We start from the raw sequence: 21,640 nt of genomic DNA on the forward strand, positions 1-21,640 counted from the left end.
TCGAGTTGAATTAAAAAAAACAACATATTATAAGTATCTTAAGGTTCGTTAAAAAAAAAAGTGAATCGTGAAGATGATCAGAAACACTAAAACAAATCATTATGAAAAAACATATATTCTTTAATAATTTGAAATTCATTAATAAAAAAAAATTAATAAATTAAAATTGTATTTAATAATATATTTTTCTTATCATCAAATAAAATTGAATCATATTATAATTTATATTATATTATGATTTATGATTTTATTGTTATACACAATAAAACCTACCACTTTCTGTACGATGGGACATATTTCATCTCACTTATGATGACTTTATTTTAAAACTATTTACATTTTTTTGAACATCAAGATTGTATTTTTATATTGTGTATATTTATATGCTCTAAATAATAGCTACATATGGTTAATACTCATTAGGATATAAATGTTCGTCAAAATGAAGGAAAACATATGGGTACTTTTTCAATCATATTAATCACATTTTTTATTATCGAATGTTACAGTCGCAGCTACCCAGGCGAAGTGCAGAAAAATCCCCGAATTCCCGAAGCACTTGAAATATTAACTAACATATATAATTTTACATAAAAAAAAAATATCTAGATAAATGAATAGTAGATAGTTAAAGTGTTTATCTAAGATAGATAAGTATATAAAGTTTATATTTCTATCTCGATTAAACGATGCATAATTAATATTAGTATCCAGACACTACTTATATGTTCATAAAAAAAAAAAAAATGCGTTAAAAAAATTTATTTTTTCACTAAATACCATAATGCGTATTTATGAAGAGGGTCTAAGGATTATGATAGGGCTCATATATTTCTAAAAAGTAAACAAAGTACTTGCACGCAGTACAACTGATATTGCTGTAAATTTAAACGCCAAATTATTGGTTTGTTCTTGTGCCGAAGTCGTACAATGAGGATCATTAACGGCAAAAAAGCACCCACCATGAAAAAATACTATATAAATATTAAGGAGATAAAACAATCAATAGGAGTGTGTCCCGACCGTGTGACGATGTGTCCGCACCATGGGCGTATCCAGAATTTTATTTCGGGAAAGGCTGATCAAAATTTATAAACATAGTCAAATATTAAAACAAGAAAATTGAATTTAATTACTTAAATGTATTACAATCTATACAATATATTAGCTATTAATTACTAAATAATAAATTTTAAACGTTGTTTAGAGCAAAATCATATATCATCAGTTAAAAAAATATTTCTATGAATATTTAACAATGCTAAACTAACAAAATGATTTTCTGAAGTTGAATTTCTCAAATATGTTTTTAACCTTTGCAGCGTTGAAAAACTGCGTTCAGCAGATGCAGTTGATACAGAAATTATGGCAAGTATAGTAAGTTGGTAGAGAATAGGGTACAATGTTTTATCACAAGAAATTAAAGCGTCTGTGGAAGTAGTAGGTCTTGATGATGGTATTACTGAGGTGTCAATTTAGAAATCTATAAATCGTGCCATTTTGTGCATTAAGCTGCAGCTTTTTACTGATCGGCGATTGTTATCGACAGGTTTGTAAATAGTATCTATGATTCTCAGTACATTTTGTTTATGAGCGGTGAGATAAGCTAACAAAATAAAAGTACGAATTTAAAATCAATTAAATGAAATTTAAGACTTTTGCAACGACTTCATAGACCATGAAAATATTTTTTAGATTTTCTTAAAATTTCTGGGGGAAGGCTGACGTTTACTCAGCCCTCTCATAAATATGCCTCTGGTCCGCACGTTCGCTATTTCTTCAAAATCTTTACCAGCGTCATTTGACACGCACGATTGTAAGTGCGCGTTGATGACATAAACTGAATAGGCAACGGTCGACTCGAAATTTGTTTGACCATCGTTCCCCGTGCAAAACGAACCCCTAGACTTTGGTGTAGACCGTACGCCCGCTAACAGCCCGAGAGGGGAGGGAGTGGATCGGTGAAATCAACAACGGCGTGCGGTCGAGTTCAACAAGAAACGCGTCCGTACGGCACCAACATCGTGCGGTGTGCTGTGCTCATACTTGTTCGGCGCCGCGACCATTGATTCGGACGACGACTTCGGGGGCAAGACAACTCCGTCCCTCCCCTGCCTGCCCCTCGCCGCCGTCGAGTACCGTTGCTGGTGGCAACCGGGACGGATGACTTGCACGACGCGCCTCAGCTGCCGCCGCCGCCACGTCGAGTCTTGCGCGCAGGTCCGTTTGATGGGGGGAGGGGGATCAGCAACGGGACCATTTTGCCCCAGGTTCCAATGTTGGAAAATTTTTTTTTAGGGGGCCCTCGTAAGGTTTTCATGTAAAATAATTAATAATAAGGCCTCGATCAACACTGAGCAATTTTACACGCTGCGTGTAGCGACTTGTCCCATTGCATTGAGCGATTAAATTATAAATAAATAAATATATAAATATAAATAAATATCTGAATGAGCTGGATTGGTTAAGGTTTGGAAAAATACGTTTGCAAGAATTTCGTTATTCTCAGGGAGTATTTTGTTTATCATATTTATTATTATGGTCGGAGGGCCTCCAAATTAATTTGCTCCTGACCCCGAAAAAACTTGGGACAGCCCTACTTGCGCGCGCCGACTATGAAAATCGGATCGGTTCCGTCGGCCAAGGTGCACCATGAGAACGGTCCACCGCATCGGCGCAACTAAGGGGGACGCAATAGGCTTTTTAGCACCCCTGAGTTCAAATGTAGCACCACTGTTTCTTTTTTCAGATCGAAATAATCTATAGTGATTACAGTTAAATACCATTTAATTTAATTTTCAGCAATTTCAGCACCACCAATATTTTGGTTCTAGTTGCGCCCATGTTCCTCTGTCCCCGTCACCCCCGCCCGCGCGCCACAGTGTGTCATTAATTCCAGAGGACTTCCGCGTCGTACGTTTTCAATTTGGTACGCGACATGCGGTACTACGCCGTTAGAGTGGACAGACATCAAAATTAACGCATTTCTTGTGGGGGGATCGATTTTCTTCAAGATTATAAGCACACGAATGATGTCGATCATTGGGGGAGGGGGGAGCAGTTGTCCCCCCTTGGAATTACGTACCGGACCGGAACATCGGGTGGAGCGTTGCGCCGGTAACGTTCCGAGATGTCTTCTACAATCAACGTTCGTTTTGTCCGTTTCATAACCGTCGACTACACTTACCTATGTACTGTCTTACACCGATCGCGCATGTACAGCGCTGTAAAGTATTTGAGTAAAAGTATTCAAATACTTTACGGTATTTTAAATACTATTGTTTCTATTAAATACTTATTTATATTGAATACCTACTTTTTTTTCGAATATTTTATTTTTATTCAAAATATTTGATTGAAAAAATATTATTGCCAACCAGTGGCGTAACTAGAAATTATTTAAGGGAGAGGGTCTAACAGTTTTACTTAATTTGTTCTCTAAATATAATCTTAGTAAAGGGTGATCACATGGGTAAGGTAATATTGTGCACTTGCTTCCCTCCCTTCTCTAGAAAAATAATATTAACATAAAATTAAATAAGTGTTACCTCTTTTAGAATATATAGCTCATAATTTGAAAAACAAAATTAGCTTCTTTTTAAAGTTTTACTTATGGGCATACTTATTTTACTTATGATCATATTTTAATTTATAACCAGCAGAATACTATAAAATATAAAATAAATAATGTTATAACTAAAGCTAGGATTTTAATGCCCTAAAATATCTCAAAAAATGCACTTCAAAAATGCATTTAAATTATATTTATTATAGCTTGAAAATTAGAAAAAAATTTAAAATCATACCACGTTGTGTATTTTTTTTTTTTTGTATTATACATTGTTACTAGTTTAGTTCTGTTATAATTCTGTTTTCTTTCATTCATTCTAAATCATACTTTAAAATATTTTTGCTAGTCATTATTACTAACCTGAACAAAATTGCTATTACATTGTACAATGATATGCTTTCTTATATTTTGAAACAAAAATGATTTTCGTTAGTTGAATAATATCCTTTTTTCGTAATTTTCATTCATTTTTATGAACAAATAGTTAAAAATGCACTAAAAACTAAGAAAACTCACTAAAATTGTCAAAAAATGCCCTGGAAATGCATTCAAGGTTAATTTTGTCAAAAAATGCAAAAAAATACAAAACTTTTGCAAAATGCCAAAGTTTTTCGAATTCATAATAAAATTAAAAATCTCCAAAAAAATATGAAAAACACGGGTCACAAAATCCCATAAACATCAATTGACATTTAACAACTGACAAGTTATGTGGGTATAGCTCCATTGGTCATTTTATCGTTTCTCATTATTGATTACAACTATGATAGCTGTTATTAATAATTTTTGTTTTAGATTTCAAAATACGTTTATAATATTAATACTATTTTATTTTTAGGTTTAATTTGAATCACGTTAAAAATGTTAACGTTGAAATTATATTGGGGGAAGAAGGTGGTCCGGACCCGAAATCTCCCTCTTGGGTATGCCTCTATTGGCAACTACAATAATAATTGAATAATAGTTTTATTGAATACTCTGTACTTCTGTATTGGCCGTATCTAGTGCAGAGACGTCATTTGGGGTGGGCCAAAGGCATATTTTATGGGGAGTTCGGGGCGATCACCCTCCCCCCCGCATCCATATTTAAGGAATCGATCATATGTGAGATAAACATTTCAAATTTTTTTTAATGTGGATTATTTTATAAAGATACTTAGTGTTCATACCAGGGAACCAAAACGTTTTTATACCGTTATAACTTACTCGTATATGTATAACGTTAAATTATTGAAAAAGCGATTGAAATCGATAACAGATAACGAAACAGAAACGAAAAACCATTAAAATTAATATCGAATAACATAACAGAAAAAGATTAACGATTAAAACATAAAAGAAATTGCCATGTAAAAATATTTATAACTATTAGTAAAAAAGATTTGGAACTTAGTTATTTTTGTAAAATTGACTTAAATTACTAGGTAATCTAAATAAAATATATATAAAAAGGATGTTTAAAACAACAATACATTTGTCAACTAATAATATATAAATATGCATTACCAATTATAATTTATAAATATGCTTTTTGAAAATACATCGGATATTGTCGCCGCGAAACCCATATGGCATACCCGTCAAAAATAATTTCGGTGAACTCCGATAAAATATTAGTTACACCATACACAAGTTATTTTTTCTTAAATTGATAATAAATACATATTTTACGTGGTATGCACATTTTATTGTTGTTATACAACAAATATTATTGCTTTATTTATAAGTTATGAGTTATGAGAATTACAAAAATAAAATATTGTTAAAGGCAGGGGTGTACGCGGGTACGCGGATATACGGCGTATTCACATCAACAGATTTTCGATTTTCGGCATATACCTAATGTAAAATGTTATTTTACTGGTATACGCTTCTAAAATAACTCAAAAACAAAAAAAACAATAATTAAAGAAAACATTTGAGTCGCCCCTCCCCTAGAAGTAAATTTAAATACTTCCCTGGGTGGGACTGTGTATACAACGGCACCTCTAACTTAAAATTGTTGACTATTGGCCCGATATTAATACTCCAAAGTGCTGTTATAATAAACTTATGTATTATTTTTTCATATTCATATAATATTATCTATATATTTTTTTTAAGTTTTTTTTTTGTTGAATTTTTGGTTTATCAACTTTTTTATCAAATGTGTACGGCGCGTGGAGTTGATTTAAGCGTATTGGTGAAGTATACTACACTAGTCGGTGCCTCCATAGATCAACTACCTATCGTGAATCTATTGGCTCCAAGCCTCCATGCGCTCGTCAACGATGTGTTGTAGAATCAATTCATGTGTGCGAATTTATGCGATTTCGTCTCTCAACTGTTGTGACTTGTAACGTGCATATTCGAATTTCGTTTCGTGTGCGAACCTTTTTTTTAAAACTAAAAAAACCATCTTGGAAATGGACCAAAAAAAATAAAAAAAAAAGCGGCGCTTCTCGTCTACGAGAAAGCAAAAAAAAAATGACTACTTGTAGCCGGTTCTGCTTGACATAATTTAGTCAGATTAATAATTTAGCCGAATTTAATCAAATGGAAATAACTGTAAGTTTTAATTTAATAATATGAATGCACAGTCCATTATTTTAAGGACCAGACCGGACTACAAATTTTACCAGGAGACCAAAGTCGGATTGGACCACACTTACACGTTAATCAAAGATCAAAATTGGACCAAACCGATGGCTACATATTATTTTTAGACCAGACCGGACCAGAATTAAATAACATTTAATAAAGTAGACCCTATACCGAACTATCGGTCCGATCTTAAAACATTTTGGATCTTTTATGGAACGGTCCGTAAGGTTCACTCTGTATTAGCCCAGACAGTACCATATAATACGTTTAGTATTACACTGGACTGGACTACCCGACTTTATAAATAAATATGTACCTAAAGTTGAAGGTTTTTTCTTTACTTTCTTAAAGTATTTGAGAAGTGTTTGAAATACTATACAGTAAAAGTATTCGAGTAGTATCTTTAGTACCTGAAAAAAAATATATTTGAATATTCACTCAAATATTTTTTAAAAGTATTCTTTATAGCACGGTGTATAGCATGTGGAGCGTTCAAGTATTACGTCACCAGACTCTGGCAGAGGGAGGAACCTGACAGTACCTAACAGGATGGAGGGAACTTAATCTCAAATCTGATGTCTATCATATCGTGTCTATCAAAACTCGAATTAACACCCCAAAAAAGCAAAATTATTTAAGGAATCACACAATGCATCCTACCTGTATATTCAAATAAATATGTGGAGGCTGGGCTAAAAATTCCAGTTGAGCGCTTTCTATTTTCACAAAAAATTATCACACATATTTATATGGACATATTTGAGTAAGATTCTATTACCGAGATAAAATTAAATAGCTTATACATATACACACAAAAATTATAAATAAAACTGAAATGAATTAAAAATTGTTTAATGATAATTTCAAGATGATATTCAGTAACAATTATAAAAGTATTAAATATTAATAAGACCTAATTCATTTAGTACTTATCAAAAAGATTACCGTTCAATACAATAATACATCTTAAGAAAATAATTAAAAGTATGAAATAACGTTTGAATACCTAATTAGATTAAATTTCAAACTTTATTTTCTATCCAAAAATGTACATAGCAAAACAACTATTCTGAAATTTAGTAAATCAGGTGATCATTAGGTATTTTCAAAATGGTACGCAAATTTTCAATGATTTTCTTAACACTTATAAAAAAGTATAATTTAATTTAACTTCAAAATCTAAATTTATATAATAATTTTAATTTTAATTAAAATCATTATAATTTATATAATTATAATTATAATCATTAAAATTAATTTTAATTAAATTAATAACATTAATTTTAATTTATCTAAATAATATATTAATAAAATATTTTATGGTAAACATTACAGGTAATACAAATATGTTATGAATGAATTATTTTTGTCAATTATAACTTAAAAGTTTAGAAATTCAACACTGATTATAGACTGTTCAATAGTTTATCTAATTCTTTATTTTAATATTTCAAACAAAACAACCATTATTTTTGACAATTACTGCATCATTCAATTATAGTTCTTACATAAATTTAATTTGTTATCGATCCATTATAATAAACAAAAAACTTTAACTAGAACAATTAAAAAGGTCAATTATTAAAATTATCAAATATTATTTCAATGAAGTAAGAAAAGATAAAACATTTTACATCTATACTAAAAAAAAAAAAAATATATTTAGAAATACTCAACAGATAATTAGTATATTTTGACTAGTTTTGACATAGGAAAGTATTGTCAAATTGCTTTAAATCTACTTTCAACAAATCAGCTTTATTTTTCAAATTCTTAGATACTTCTGTTGATTTGGCTAATATTTTAAGTTCATGGTCCAAATTTTTCAATTGATCACTGAGATTATCTGATGACTCATCAACTAACTGGCATAATTGTGAACAAGTAGTAGTAAGTTCTTGCTCTACTTGATGACTACAATTTGCTGACGTAATATCAACAATCATCCGTAGTTTACTAGTAACATACTCAACATACTGCCTTTTAAATTCTCGTTCTTTTGCTTTTGTTGTCCATGATAATCGCTCATATAGAAAAAGACAACCATAAACACCAATAGATAATCCAAGTAAACGCCATCCGACTACTTTAAAAGTCTAATAAACAGATAATAAAAGGATTCCATGTTATTATAAATTAAAAATCTTATAATGCACATCACAATACATACAAATCCAGCTGCACAGAGTCCTCCAATCATAGTAACTTCACTTCCACCTAGAAAACGACTCATGAAAGGTAAATTCTGTTCAACTATTGATTGATTATTATTAAACGATCCTTCAGCACTAGTTGATTGATTCTGAGACGGATACTAGAACAAATTATATTTTAATGAAAACAAAGTTTTAATAAATAGACATTACATTTACATAAGAAATTCTTGATTGTGTTTGTGACCATATTTTCAAAGAAGTCACACGCCTATATATTTTACTTAAGCCCCAAGAAAACTTGAACTCGAGATCTTCGTGAAAATCTGAACATAGGTTGTCACAATGTAAACGGTACAAAATTTCAAATGGTTTACATTTCGAATTTGATAAACTAATGTTTCTTTTGTTTTCTGGCAAAAGTGATGACATCTTAGCGACCATTTCTTTTTGACTTTGTTCCATAGTCATAGCAAAATCAGTAGAAAGTCTAGCTCTCAAGTTGCTACCAAGACCTGTTTCAACATAGCTATTAAGTTCTTTTTTGTAAACGTTCAAAACAAATGGATCTGAATTAAATGATGCATTAAACTCATCAACTAAAACATATAGCCGGCGAATCTCATCATTCAATGCTTTAGATACCTAAAATAAAATAAAAAATCTTAATGAAAATGGTTACTTAATAACTAATAGTTATTTAAATATTAATTGGTAAACACACTTTGTCCTCCACATCATCAGTCACATTCCTAATTTTTATTTTTAACATATTCGTTAAATTTTCAAGTTGCTGATTAGTAAAATTCAACTTTTCTTGATATTCTTTTTTCTGAGCCCCTTTTATCTTAGTTTGCTCTAGGCTTCTTTTGAAAATGGTTTCCATAATTTTACATATTTCACTAAAAAAAAATCATATAGTTTTTAAACATATACACAGATATAAACAACAGATTATTTTAAACATTCTTCTGCATAAAGCATCAATTATAATTAAATATATCTACTTTTATGGTTTCAAATAAAAAAATATTTTAAAAAGAAATAAGTATCTCACTCGATTAAATGCTTTCCTTGCTGTGAATGATTTAAAAATTTAGTCTTGATCGCAGATTTTGAGATACATTCCTCAAATTTATGTTCAAATTCTTCAAATTCCTTGTATCTCGTAATAAATCCTTCAGCTAGTGCTCCACTATTTGGAGCTAATCCTTTTCGCTCTTGAACACGAGCTTGTAAGACTTCTTTAGCAGAAATAAAAAATACTCGTGATGCTGCTTCTTCAGCTGTACAAACTTTCAATTCTTTTACAAGGAAATCTGTTGCACGTTCCATATGTTGTTTGCGCACCTAAAAGAGAAATGTAAAGTCATACACTAGTGTAAATTAATTTAGAATAATTGGAACAAGCATAATTATTTAATATAAATATTTATAAATATGTTTAAAATACATATAAAAAAAATATCAATGTGTTTGTGTGTATGAAAGCAATTTTTATTTTTAATAATCTACTAGTTACGATTTAATAAAAACAAGATTTTTTTTCTTACCTGTTCTTGGCTATTAAACTGAACGAAAAGATGGTAACAAAAAAGGATAGGTAGTTTAATTATAATATAGAAATAAATTAAATAAACTGAATAAATTACCTGGTCTAAAAATTCTGGTTCATTAGCAGATGCATCCCAGCGATTATTTAGTATAAATATATTTGGTTTTGACAATTTCGAAGAAACTTTATGAAAGAAATTTTTTTCCTAAAACAAATTAAGATAAATTTAATTGAATATTATATTTTCCATAATTGCATATTTTTCCAAACTAAATATATTTTCTGTTATTAGTACAGACATATAAGGAATAATTTGTAATGTCCTAAATACCCAGTAAATCTGCTCCTCATCAAGATTATTATTATTTCCAACAAGAAAGAAAAACTATGTATAAAACTATTAAAACTTTTTTACTCAGAATCTAATAATAAAAATAATAGAACATAAGATTAAAAAGATTAAACAAAATAATATTATTACTATTCCAATATCTAATTGCAGATATTAATTTACGATATATAATGGAAACATAAAAGTAAAGTATTTTATTATAATTTATAATTCAAAATGCAATAGGGGAAGATTCATTTTTAAATAAATAAAGTTTAAAAATGTAGAAATCACAATCATAAATTATTTAGATTTAATTATAACAATATTCAACATCTTAAATTAAAAACTTCAAGTTTTAAACTATAAAAAAATAGAACACAATAAAAATTTTACTCAAATTACCAACAAAACAATGAGAAACAAATGGGAAAGTTTAAAAAGTTTAACACAGAATGATTATAACTTAAAATTTAATTTCTTAATTTATACTTTACAAAATTAAAGTATTTAAGCCAGTAAAAATAATAATTTGAAGCGTATCAAAAACAAATTAAATTGAACTTGAGCATAAGTTAATTAATTGTGTTTTTTATTTTTTTAATGGTCTTGCAATTTTAGTCATTTCTACTTTAATTAATTGTTCATTAGAATTACATTTAAAAAAAATAAAAATAAAACAATACAGTTTAAATTAACTATTTAGTTAGTTGTGTACAATACAATTAATAGATATATTAAGTTTAGCATTTTGATTAATTTGAAAAATTCTGTTACTTTCTTTGTCTGGATTTGGGCCTATACTTGTTCAATAAGGCTTGTATTGAGTTCCTCTCTTTATATTTCATACTTTCTGCATTACTTGTAGATGGACTTAATTTTGAGCATGGTTCCACATGATTGGTGTATTGGTTGGTCAACTTTTACCATATAACAACCATAAGTAAGTCTTGTGAAACAAATTTTGGTCCGATTTATAATTTTTTTTTTTTTTGTTTGTTGTATTAATATTTGGGTTTCATTTCCATCTTTTTACTGATTACTTCATTTGGTTTAATTTGTTTATTTGGATGTCCCATTTATTTTGCCAAAGCAAGGTAGTGTTTTTTTTCATCTATTTTTTTACATCTGTGTATGTAGAAATGTTGATGAATTATGAATCTGGTAAGCGGATTACTAATTTGGTTTATTTATACGTTATTTCGTTACCAATTATTCCTATTTTTACAGACGTCCACTTTAAAATTATGTTATTAGTTTTTTTTTTATTTAGCTTATTCTAATCTATTTTAAATTTGTATTGCTATATCTCTCGTATTAAATTTATTTTGTATACTAATGAGGAGCTTAACAAATCACTTAACATGATATATTTTTGATCTTCATTTTTGTTTATATACTTTATGGTCAGTAGTAAAGCAATTTCTTCAGCTGTATTTATAGAACATGTTGATGGTAATTTAAACAATGTTTGTACATTCTCTTTTTTATGGATATTTCAACTCCTTTGTTGCTTTTGGATACATCAGTATACATTTCTTGTAATTATATTTTACAAAACTACATATACATTTTTTCCTTTACAATAATGATCTATCACAAAATCTACATGTTATTTATTATATTTTTAATTTAAGAATATTCAATTTATGAGTAATTTATAAGGTTTTTATTTAATTCCTAATAATAAAGTTTTATTATAAATATGCACATTAAATAATATTTTAGCCCATAAAGAAAATTAATGATCATGACATCAAATAAAAAAAATGCTTATTCTTTTAAAAATAATATAAAAATGTATAAAAATATACAATAGTATTAAATCTGTAGCTAAAACTACCAGCTACAGATTTAAGCTAATCTTATAGCTGAGTTAAAGCAGTCTTAAATCAACCTTACAAACTAACCTTTGATGTAAATCAAATAAATAGAAAAATAATAATAATATTTCCACCTAAGCTATATATACTATATATACTTTACATACAAAGATAAGAAATAATTTTTTATAAAGATTAAATATATTGAATATTTTTATGTATATAATATATGTATATTATAATATGTATATTTTATGTATGATTGTTTATATTTAATGTTTATAATTGTTTATAATTAATAATATTTATTTAAATTTATTAATTCCATGTTTTCTTCTTGAATAATACGCGAATTTAGTACCAGGACTCTATAAGACAGAAAGCGAATTGTACAATTAACGAGTAATAGAAAGAAAACAAAAAGTTATTAAATAAAAATATTCATGCATACATATCGAACCCTGGTACAAAAGTAAGGCAATCATCGGGTCACTTAAACACGATATAATTAACACATTTATAACTATGTAACTCTCATATACATGTACTCTATATATATATATATATATTATACATATTATTTACACTTATTATACACTTATTATTTGTTACTGTTGATTCTATTCGATATTTCGATATTTTTACTAAAAAAAAAAAAATAAATATTTAATGAATAATAAATAAATTTTAAATAATAACTTTTCGACTTTCATGCAATTCATAATTTCTTAATTATTTTTTTATATTACATATAATTAAATAAAAATAATTTAATTATTATATATTTGATAAATACCTTTTTTCTTTTTTTGTACATTTTAATTTTATTATTATATTATGGCAATTTAAGAAAAGTTAAAAAAAAACTTATCGAAATTTCTAGACATATATTACGGTTATTTATTTTTGTATTCATATACATAAATTATTATTAAATATGGACAAAATATTAAATGTTTACATATATTTTAAATATAAGTATAATATACATGATATCGCTACACAATGGAAAAAAAGAGTGGAGAAGAAAATTCCATGTGTTATTATTTCAGACAACTTCAGGAAATCTGTCGAAATTAACAATATTAAATTGAAAAGTGTGAGTAAAAGCTTTGAAATCAAATACATTTTAGTTCTTAGACATTGAGATCCTAATATATTATATATTATATAAAATAACAGGCCTTTTTTATGTTTCCATTTTGTGACGACACTATTTAATTTATTTTCAATTTTTTTTAGTGTGTCACCACATCACTCGATTTTTTTATTTCTATTTTTTTGTGATTTTGACTTAAGTAATTTTAGAAATGAGTAACTCAGTATAGAATCATTTATAAATATTTTAATTATAACTATAGAATCATTAAAATCATTTGTAAATATTATTATTACTATTATTATTTATATAATTTCAGCTACTGCTAATATTTAGCACTTGATCAAATTAAGTAAATTAAAACAATTAATTAAGAATTTAATTTAGAAAAAATAAAAACTAGACATGAGCGAAGCCTGATAATTCAGCTAGTAAATTATAAATATAGACTAAAATAAAATCAAAATTATTTTAAATCACTTCTTTTATCTTCATTTGTTAAATAATTACTTACTACTACTTCTTGATTTTAATCAAATAAAATTCAGTTCATTAATTATGGTTAAATATTTATAGTTCAATTTGGAATTAAATATTGACTTATAAATATCATATTATAAATAGTAATTAAAATTTTTAAACATATATTGACTAAAATGTTAATAAAAACTCTTTCATAGACAATAGACAATTTTTATACATTTTCAGAATTGGTAATAGTCAGTAAAAACTAAATGTGTATGGTGTATACTAAATTATAACATATAAAGTTTAATTAGTTTATAAAATGATAATATACCATTTTGTTTCTTCAAACCATTCTGATTGATTAAATAAACAAAACCTAAATTATATTATGTATAATAACACGGTTACTATAAGCACTAAATGCATAAAAATTATATGAGTGAAAACATAAAAAGAGTGAAATTTAAATTATCACAATCAAATCAATATTGAAATCAATTATCATTAAATTATCATATTTGCTATAAAATAAAAAAATAAAAAAAGAAGTTTACAATAAATTTCCTATTTTGTTTAACTCATGGACAAAGTTCAGACGTTTATATATTTTGAGATTTGTATAGTAAATATCATATAATATGCATTAACTGTGTTGTATACTTCACAAAATATACCAAAACTATTTAAAGTACATTACTAATGTACTATAAATATAAAAATTAAAAAAAATGCAAACCCAGTGTAGATTTTATTGTTGCATTTGATTTAATTTTAAAAATAAATAATATACACTATAATATTTGAAATAAGGGTATGAGTATTCAAATATTTTACTTTCAGTTATCATTAATGTAGATTCAGCATTAGCAACCAAAACAAAAACATCAGCATCAATACAATGAGCATCAATCCAATCATCCAAATGTGGTGTTACATCTACCCCTGGAGAATCAACTAATGCCACATCATCTCTTAATAAGCCACACTTATCTTTTGGCCAATATACATGTACTAGTTCTTTCTCATTCAATTGTTTTTCATAATTCAATGCATGTGCCAAATGACTAACAGACTAAAATTAACATAATAAATAATGACATTTATATAAAAGTATAGAAATCAATATCATCTTTATACAACTATGAACATTTTTATAACTTACTTCTACATTTTGTTTTTCTTTACTACCTTCGGTAACTAAATATGCCTCGCCAGTTTGAGAACCTTCAACTTGTAAAAAACAATTAGTTGTATGACCAATGCCACTGGGAAGAACTTTATCTCCCAACATAGCATTCACAACTGTGCTTTTTCCATTGCTCGTTCTGAATAATATTTAAAAAAATTGTATTTTTAATAATAGTAATTAATAATCAACATAAATATTGTAACATCAGCATTATAGACTGTTTATTTTTTATGATTACATTTATAATTAGAAACAAAGTAATTTATTATACTTCATAAAAACAAATTAGAAATATGAATTTGTTCTGCAATAATATTCCTCAAATAATTATAAGTAAATCATTTTAAACTACTACAGTAAATTTAATTAACAATCAAATAAAAATTGCATGGTGCTTAAAGCTATTTTTTAGATTGTAACAATATAAGAATTATAAAAAAAACATAACTTAATAATTTTTTTTTTTTTTTTATAAGAAATTTAAAATCTGTACAACACATAACAATAAGTAAATATAATAGAAATGATTATAATTTACATTAGTTACATTATTGGAGGATGAGGCTCATTAACAACACCCTCATAGTTTATTATTTAATTAAATTAATGATTAATAAATGAGTAAGGAAAAATAGTTTTTATAAAAGATCACGGGACCAGTTCCTCTTTAGGCATTAATCTAGGTTTTTTTGATAAGGTGTAAGAGGACATATTTTTTATAAGGGAGTTAGTGTGAAAGTAAGTTTGATAAGTAATTGTTTGTAGTATGCAGTAACTAGTTTTTTTAACATTTGGGATGTTGAGGTCTTTGTAAAGAAAAGCATTATTAATTTACCATGGTGCTCCTGTATTTAATCAAAGAATAATATTCTGGTGATAAATTTAAATGTTAAAAAAATGTTTATGCATTTGAATATATTAGATAGCATTTAATACATATTAAAAACTATTATACAGTGAACATATAATATTAAGCAGTTTAATCCTTTTGTTGAGATTCAAATGAAATACAATCGAGTAGCGATAATTCGAAGTTGAAAGAGGATAAAAATTCACTTCAAGATATGTATTATTTCGAGATATCTAACTAATTTATAAGGGAAAAATTTTCTAGGGGAATAAAACACAATTCAAGTTGTCAAGTTTTTCGAGTTATCGAGGACCGAGTTATCGTGACTCGACTGTATAAAAAAATTAATCTTTAACATTCACAGGTGCGGATTGCCCTACGGGAAATCGAGAATCTTGGCAGGTCCTTATTTGGACCGCTCTATATTATTATGTAACTCCCAAAAAAAAATTTTATTTTATAAAATAAATAAAAATAATTAAAAAAATTAATATATATTTAAAGATGCATTAAGACCAAACTTCAAGTTCAAGTTGGAACTGATTAATTATGTAACTTACCCAAAACTATAATAGCTATAATTATAGTAAAGTTATTGTAGATTTTACTAATTTAGGGGTGAAACTAAACAAATTTTGAAATTGATGCAAAATAAAGCATTTTTTTTTTTTTTGGGGGGGGGAGGGCTAAAATAGTTTAATTTGGAGTTCATGGGCCGGTTTGTTTCATATTTTCTGGACCAAAAATAATTGCCAATCCGCCCCAAAACATTTAGTTGATCATAAAATATTATAAAAGGTTTATTTTACATGAAATATTTGAAACTTATTATTAGAGCGCAGATTTCTATGCAATTGCATATTTATTTTCCTTTCAATATTTTTGGATTTTTGTCAGTTATCTCCACAAATCATCATAATTTGAAGCTAATGGTGAAATTTTTGCATATTTCTGCATATTTAGAGGTTATTGCATATTTTTGCATATTTTGGCAAAATTTAAAATTTATTGCATATTGAAGTGAAAATTTAAAAAAAATGTATAAAATAATATTTTGTCAAGTAGAAAAATTAAAACTAAATTTAATAGTTACTAAATAATAATTTATATATATATATTTAGTTATAAAATAAATAATCGATTACAACGTAAACTTAATCGCTCTTGCTGTGTCAGTCGGTTATCGACATACCACTTGCTTCAAATATGCCCCAATAATTTCGGTTGATGTCGAACGTTCATTTTCAGTCTTTAAAAATATGTTAACTGATAAACGACACAGCTTCACAGAAGATAAACTTGAAATGCATATGATTAATCATTTTAATAATAAATACAATTTTAAAAATAAATTAAGTTCAGAAAATTCCCTAAATTTTTTTTTATTAAGTATTAATGTAATTAATTATTATAAGTTGAATTATAAATTTTAATAGATAAAAAATTCTTTGTCTTTCTATTTTTGCATATTTTCATAATTTTTATTGCATATTATATGGCATATTTCGATACTTTTAAGCACATACAAATCCGCATTCTACTTATTATAAAAGAACTGTCTAAAAATTAATAATCATGTAATATACATCAACAATGTATTTATGGGAACTAAAATTAATAACCATAAGATTTATAATTTTAAATTCTTTATTAAACATGAATTGAAATAAAACAACAAACCTTCCAAAGAATGCAACTTTCATATGATCACGGGTCAATACTTCACAAATTCCTTTAACTTTAGATCTATAATCTAGTATAGACTTCAATTCTTTTTCATTAATCACATCAGGACATTCAATGTTCATATCTATAATACAATTTAGTTACATAAATAAACATTATTAATAAATATAATTCAGAACTATAATAATTGCAGTTTGGGATAGCAATTTTTTGTTTATACATTGTTTAATGATTAACTAATTTAATGATTGCCAAATATCCTATGTAGCATTTTATAAATTTACAGTAACAAATAAAACAAAAAATATACCTATTATAATTTCTTATAAATATTTGTAATGCCTATTTTTAATGGTTTAGCAAAATTATATCATATTTATACTAATAAAATGTTAAAAAAAAATAATGTGAAACCACTTAGTTTCACATTATTCCTGTCATTCCTTCAAATTTTCAACAGTTAAGTACCCAATTCAAAATTTTAGAAAAAAACTGAAGGTATTAGTAAAATGATTAGTGGTTCAAAAATATTTTAATACATTATTAAATATAATTCAATACACTTCTGAAATCATGAATATTTAAAAATAAATATTAATTAAATTATAAATAGATAAATTTAATACTATATGAAAACTGTTTTTAAAATTTGTATAAAATGTTTAATCAAATTAGTTAATATTAATAATAATTGCACCATGTTATGTAAAACAAAAATAAAATTATATGCATTTACAATTTGAAGAATAATGTATTTTAAACCTGGAGAGACACCAGAATAATCATTCCATCCATATTATTAATTTAAAGATAATTATAATTACCAGTCATACGTTCAGATGCATTGGCTACATAGTCTTGTATATTAACAAATATACCATTAATTTGTTTTTTAGCTTGCCCAAAGACCTGTAACGGAGAAGACAATTTTTCATCTAGAGCTGGTTTACGGCGAGAAATCATTGAATCGCCCAGTGCCATTGTACGATTTATGTAAGCAGCCATTTATGGACAAACTATAAGAAATGACGTAATAACATGCAAAGCTCAAATGCTGTCTGGAAAATAATATAGAATACAAAATCAATAATTAGAAATCATAAGACTAAAATAAAATGTACGCAAGTTAAGTACATACAATATTATAATGTGCAGTTTAAGTTAGTCAAACGTCCTACGTGCACAGATTAAAAAAAACATTTGTTCTTTTTTAACCTCTTGCTCACATGCATGTTAAATGACACGAAATGCATACCTGGTTATTCCAAGACATAAAAAGTGTACTAAATAACAATTGAAAGGGACTTATTAAACCAATAAAAAATCATAGAAAGACAATAGATTCTTACGTAAAGTATATGATTTCTACGCTACAATCTCTTTTCTTCTTTCCTAATAGTCGTAAGAATTATTGTTTTCAACAGCGTATATCGTTCAGAAGAAGACAATTGCGTCGTCGTACTTACGTTTATTTGATGTGAGCAAACGGCAATAGTAAAAACTATTATGACATACGTATATATTCAATTGCAATTAAACGATACGCAAAATAGATTATTTGAAAAACAAAGTCGATACTAAATGTTTTGAGTTGATAGATAGCCCAGAAGATAGCCCGACCTAAGTGATAAGCGAAATCACGATAAAGTCAAACGCCTTAACCGAGAGACATTACGTTGGTAGAACTGTCAACGACCGTTGTACATATAACGCGGGACTTCTGCCGAGGAGCGTCTAAACACAGGAATGCACCTTAAGCATTCTGCGCATGCGCGTAATTTATTCACCACTATCATAATGTTAGGCTGTTACATAGACGAGTGTCGAGAGACAGCGCCTCTTATCTGCACTATTATTATCAGTATTACATTATCACTACAGTTGCCTTATCACATAATCGGTTGATTACGTTTAAATATTATATTTAAACAAACAGCCATAGTATTATATTATTTAATAATTATATTAATTGTAATATATTAATTATTTAGTATAATTAATTTATATAGTACAAACTACAATATCATCAAATGAAGAATTAGAAATGTTATGTATGTCTTTCCTTGTTGTAATATTTATTTTTTTTTCAATATTATAATCAGTTTCATTTCGTAACTGATCAATTATTATATTTGGCGGGATTCCACTTTCAATTTTACCTATAATTATAATTATAAGCACATATAATATTAGTATAATTTCAAAATATAATTTAGTATTTTAGTTTCTCAAGTAATTGAATATAATACTTACAAGATTCACTCTACAGTAAATTTTAATTAAATATAGATATCTTACACAGTTTAGTTTTGTAGTCTTATGAAAAATATTTTTATTTTGTATTCAAATACTATCAGATTATTAGAATATAATATTTTTTGCTTCGCTAATATTTGTCAGTTTTGGATTGGGTGGTAATGAGTATATGAGAGAATATGTATTTAAATAATTTACAAATACTTAACAAACAAGACTGGTTTTACATATTATTATGAATTTTTTAAATCATTACCTTAAAGAGAACAAAATGTTAAATTTATTATTTCTTATTCTTCACTTGATGAAATTGTAATTTGTACTATATAAATTAATAATACTAAATAATTAATATATTACAATTCATATAATTATTAAATAATATAATATTATGGCTGTTTGTTTAACTATAATATTTAAATGTAATCAACCGATTATGTAATAAGGCAACTGTAGTGATAGTGTAATACTGATAATAATATTGCAAATAAGAGGCGCTGTCTCTAGACCAGTGTTTCCCAACTGGTGTTCCGCGGAACTTAAGGGTTCCGTGAGAAATTTAAGAAAATATAAATTAATTAGCAATATTTTGATTTGGACTATGATTTGAACATAGAACTCAACATAGAACTGGAATTGACACATTTCCCGATATGAGGTACATAGTTTGTAGCTTTTCGACATATACAAAGACGAAGAATAAATTTTGAAATCAACTGAACGCAGCTTCGGACTTAATGAAGTCGAACGACAGTTGAATTCCGCCGAGAATAAAACCACCAGTAAAACGCCGAACGAGGCCTTGCATGATTATCAACCACGTTTTCACACTGGTGTTTTGGGGTCATTGTCTCAGAATTCCAGTGAGTGGAAGGACCCGGCGGGAGTACAGCGAAAAGTCAGAAAGAATATCGTTACGGAACAGCACCGTATGGCCGATTGTTACAATCGAAAACACTATCAAGGTGATTCTCTCGATCCAGGAGAGGTAGTAGTTATGCTGAAGGCCCCAACTCAGGGTCAACCTTCGAAGTTGCAGTTCAAGTATCGCGAAAAACTCCTCCAAGTAATAGAAAAGCTACCCTACGATATATACCGAGTAGCCGAAATCGTGCCTGAGGGACAGTCAACGTAGGCCAAAACAGCGCATATATCCCAACTCAAGTCGTGGAAGGTGCTCAATGAGGATCCGACCGACGTGAGCAGTGACTCCGATAGCGATGAGGATACGACGCGGGGACACCAATCTACGACCAATGATGGTGAATCGGGGGACAACGACAACGGTACGACGGAAGAATTATGGGAAACCACATCAAACGCCTCGACGACAGAGCCAGTCAAAGGAAAACGAATGAAGAAAGCTCCCGAATATCTAAGAGACATTTTAACCCAGTGAGTGGCTACCTGCCCACCGCAACCAAAGGATGATTTATGGTCAAGAGTATTTATATTTTTTGTTTGCGATAGTTTTATTGTTTTTTTTTTTTTTTTTTTTTTTTTTTGTACGTAATTGTTAACTAATAACGTTCGTTAATTTTAGTTACTTTTTTTTATTATATAAAAGGCCCAAGGGCGGCCCTTACGGCAGGACGACCGAATGTAAGCGATGGCAACACTGTTCCGGGATCCGGGTATGGTGGGCGCAGTGTTGATCATACTACATTTATTTTATTTAATTAGTTTTAGTTTCCGCGGAGACCGTAGGAGTACCGGGGCTCTCGGTTCTTGCTCCGTGCGGTCGTCGACAAGTGTTCTTTATTTAATAAAGTTGTTCTTTTTGTTATTTTATATTGCCGCCTTTTGTTTTTCTTTTTTTTTCCTAACAAATAGTCGAAGCACAAAAAATAAATATAAAATACGTAGGGTACATTGTACAGTTATTGGCACTTTAGTGTACTTCCAATTTTTAATAATTCATAGAAAATAAAATAATCATGATACAATAATTAATTTGTGATGAATTGATTTAATATTATCTTATCTTTAGATTTATTTAATTATTTTGTACATGATCTATTATATATTATTTAATAATATATATTTTATGAAATTATGTCAAAAAATACAGTTATT

The 21,640-nt window shown here is 27.6% G+C and overlaps 1 protein-coding gene across 10 annotated transcripts; it reads right to left on the minus strand.

The window, feature by feature from the left end:
* Window positions 1-7,560: 7,560 nt before the first annotated feature.
* LOC112685941 (transmembrane GTPase Marf) lies at window positions 7,561-18,913 on the minus strand. 10 transcript variants are annotated; one of them, XM_025558007.1, is made up of 13 exons: window positions 18,658-18,913; window positions 18,447-18,563; window positions 18,133-18,366; window positions 17,303-17,432; window positions 14,746-14,908; window positions 14,422-14,655; window positions 9,960-10,067; window positions 9,861-9,878; window positions 9,365-9,657; window positions 9,032-9,209; window positions 8,527-8,952; window positions 8,325-8,468; window positions 7,561-8,250 (listed from the first exon to the last, which is right to left on the minus strand). In XM_025558007.1, the coding sequence occupies exons 3-13, from the start codon at window positions 18,311-18,313 to the stop codon at window positions 7,852-7,854; spliced, it is 2,274 nt and encodes a 757-aa protein (XP_025413792.1). In that variant the 5' UTR covers window positions 18,314-18,366; window positions 18,447-18,563; window positions 18,658-18,913; the 3' UTR covers window positions 7,561-7,851. The 10 variants fall into 10 exon arrangements, with proteins under 10 accessions (XP_025413792.1, XP_025413799.1, XP_025413794.1 ...); XM_025558014.1 differs by lacking the exon at window positions 18,447-18,563 and adding an exon at window positions 18,564-18,591 and having other exon boundaries at window positions 18,133-18,217; XM_025558009.1 differs by lacking the exon at window positions 18,447-18,563 and adding an exon at window positions 18,564-18,591.
* Window positions 18,914-21,640: the final 2,727 nt, after the last annotated feature.

This window comes from Sipha flava, unplaced genomic scaffold (assembly GCF_003268045.1).
Source record: "Sipha flava isolate LNK unplaced genomic scaffold, YSA_version1 299_pilon_pilon, whole genome shotgun sequence".
Classification (NCBI taxonomy): domain Eukaryota; kingdom Metazoa; phylum Arthropoda; class Insecta; order Hemiptera; family Aphididae; genus Sipha; species Sipha flava.

Bases quoted from the DNA above. Each gene is read 5' to 3' on its own strand.
- LOC112685941 (XM_025558012.1), bottom strand. From the start codon at position 18,313: ATGGCTGCTTACATAAATCGTACAATGGCACTGGGCGATTCAATGATT. The intron at 14,656-14,745 runs GTAAGTTATAAA...TGTTAATTTTAG, and splicing joins AAGAAAAACAAAATGTAGAA to TCTGTTAGTCATTTGGCACA. The intron at 8,953-9,031 runs GTGTGTTTACCA...ATTTTATTTTAG, and splicing joins CTGATGATGTGGAGGACAAA to GTATCTAAAGCATTGAATGA.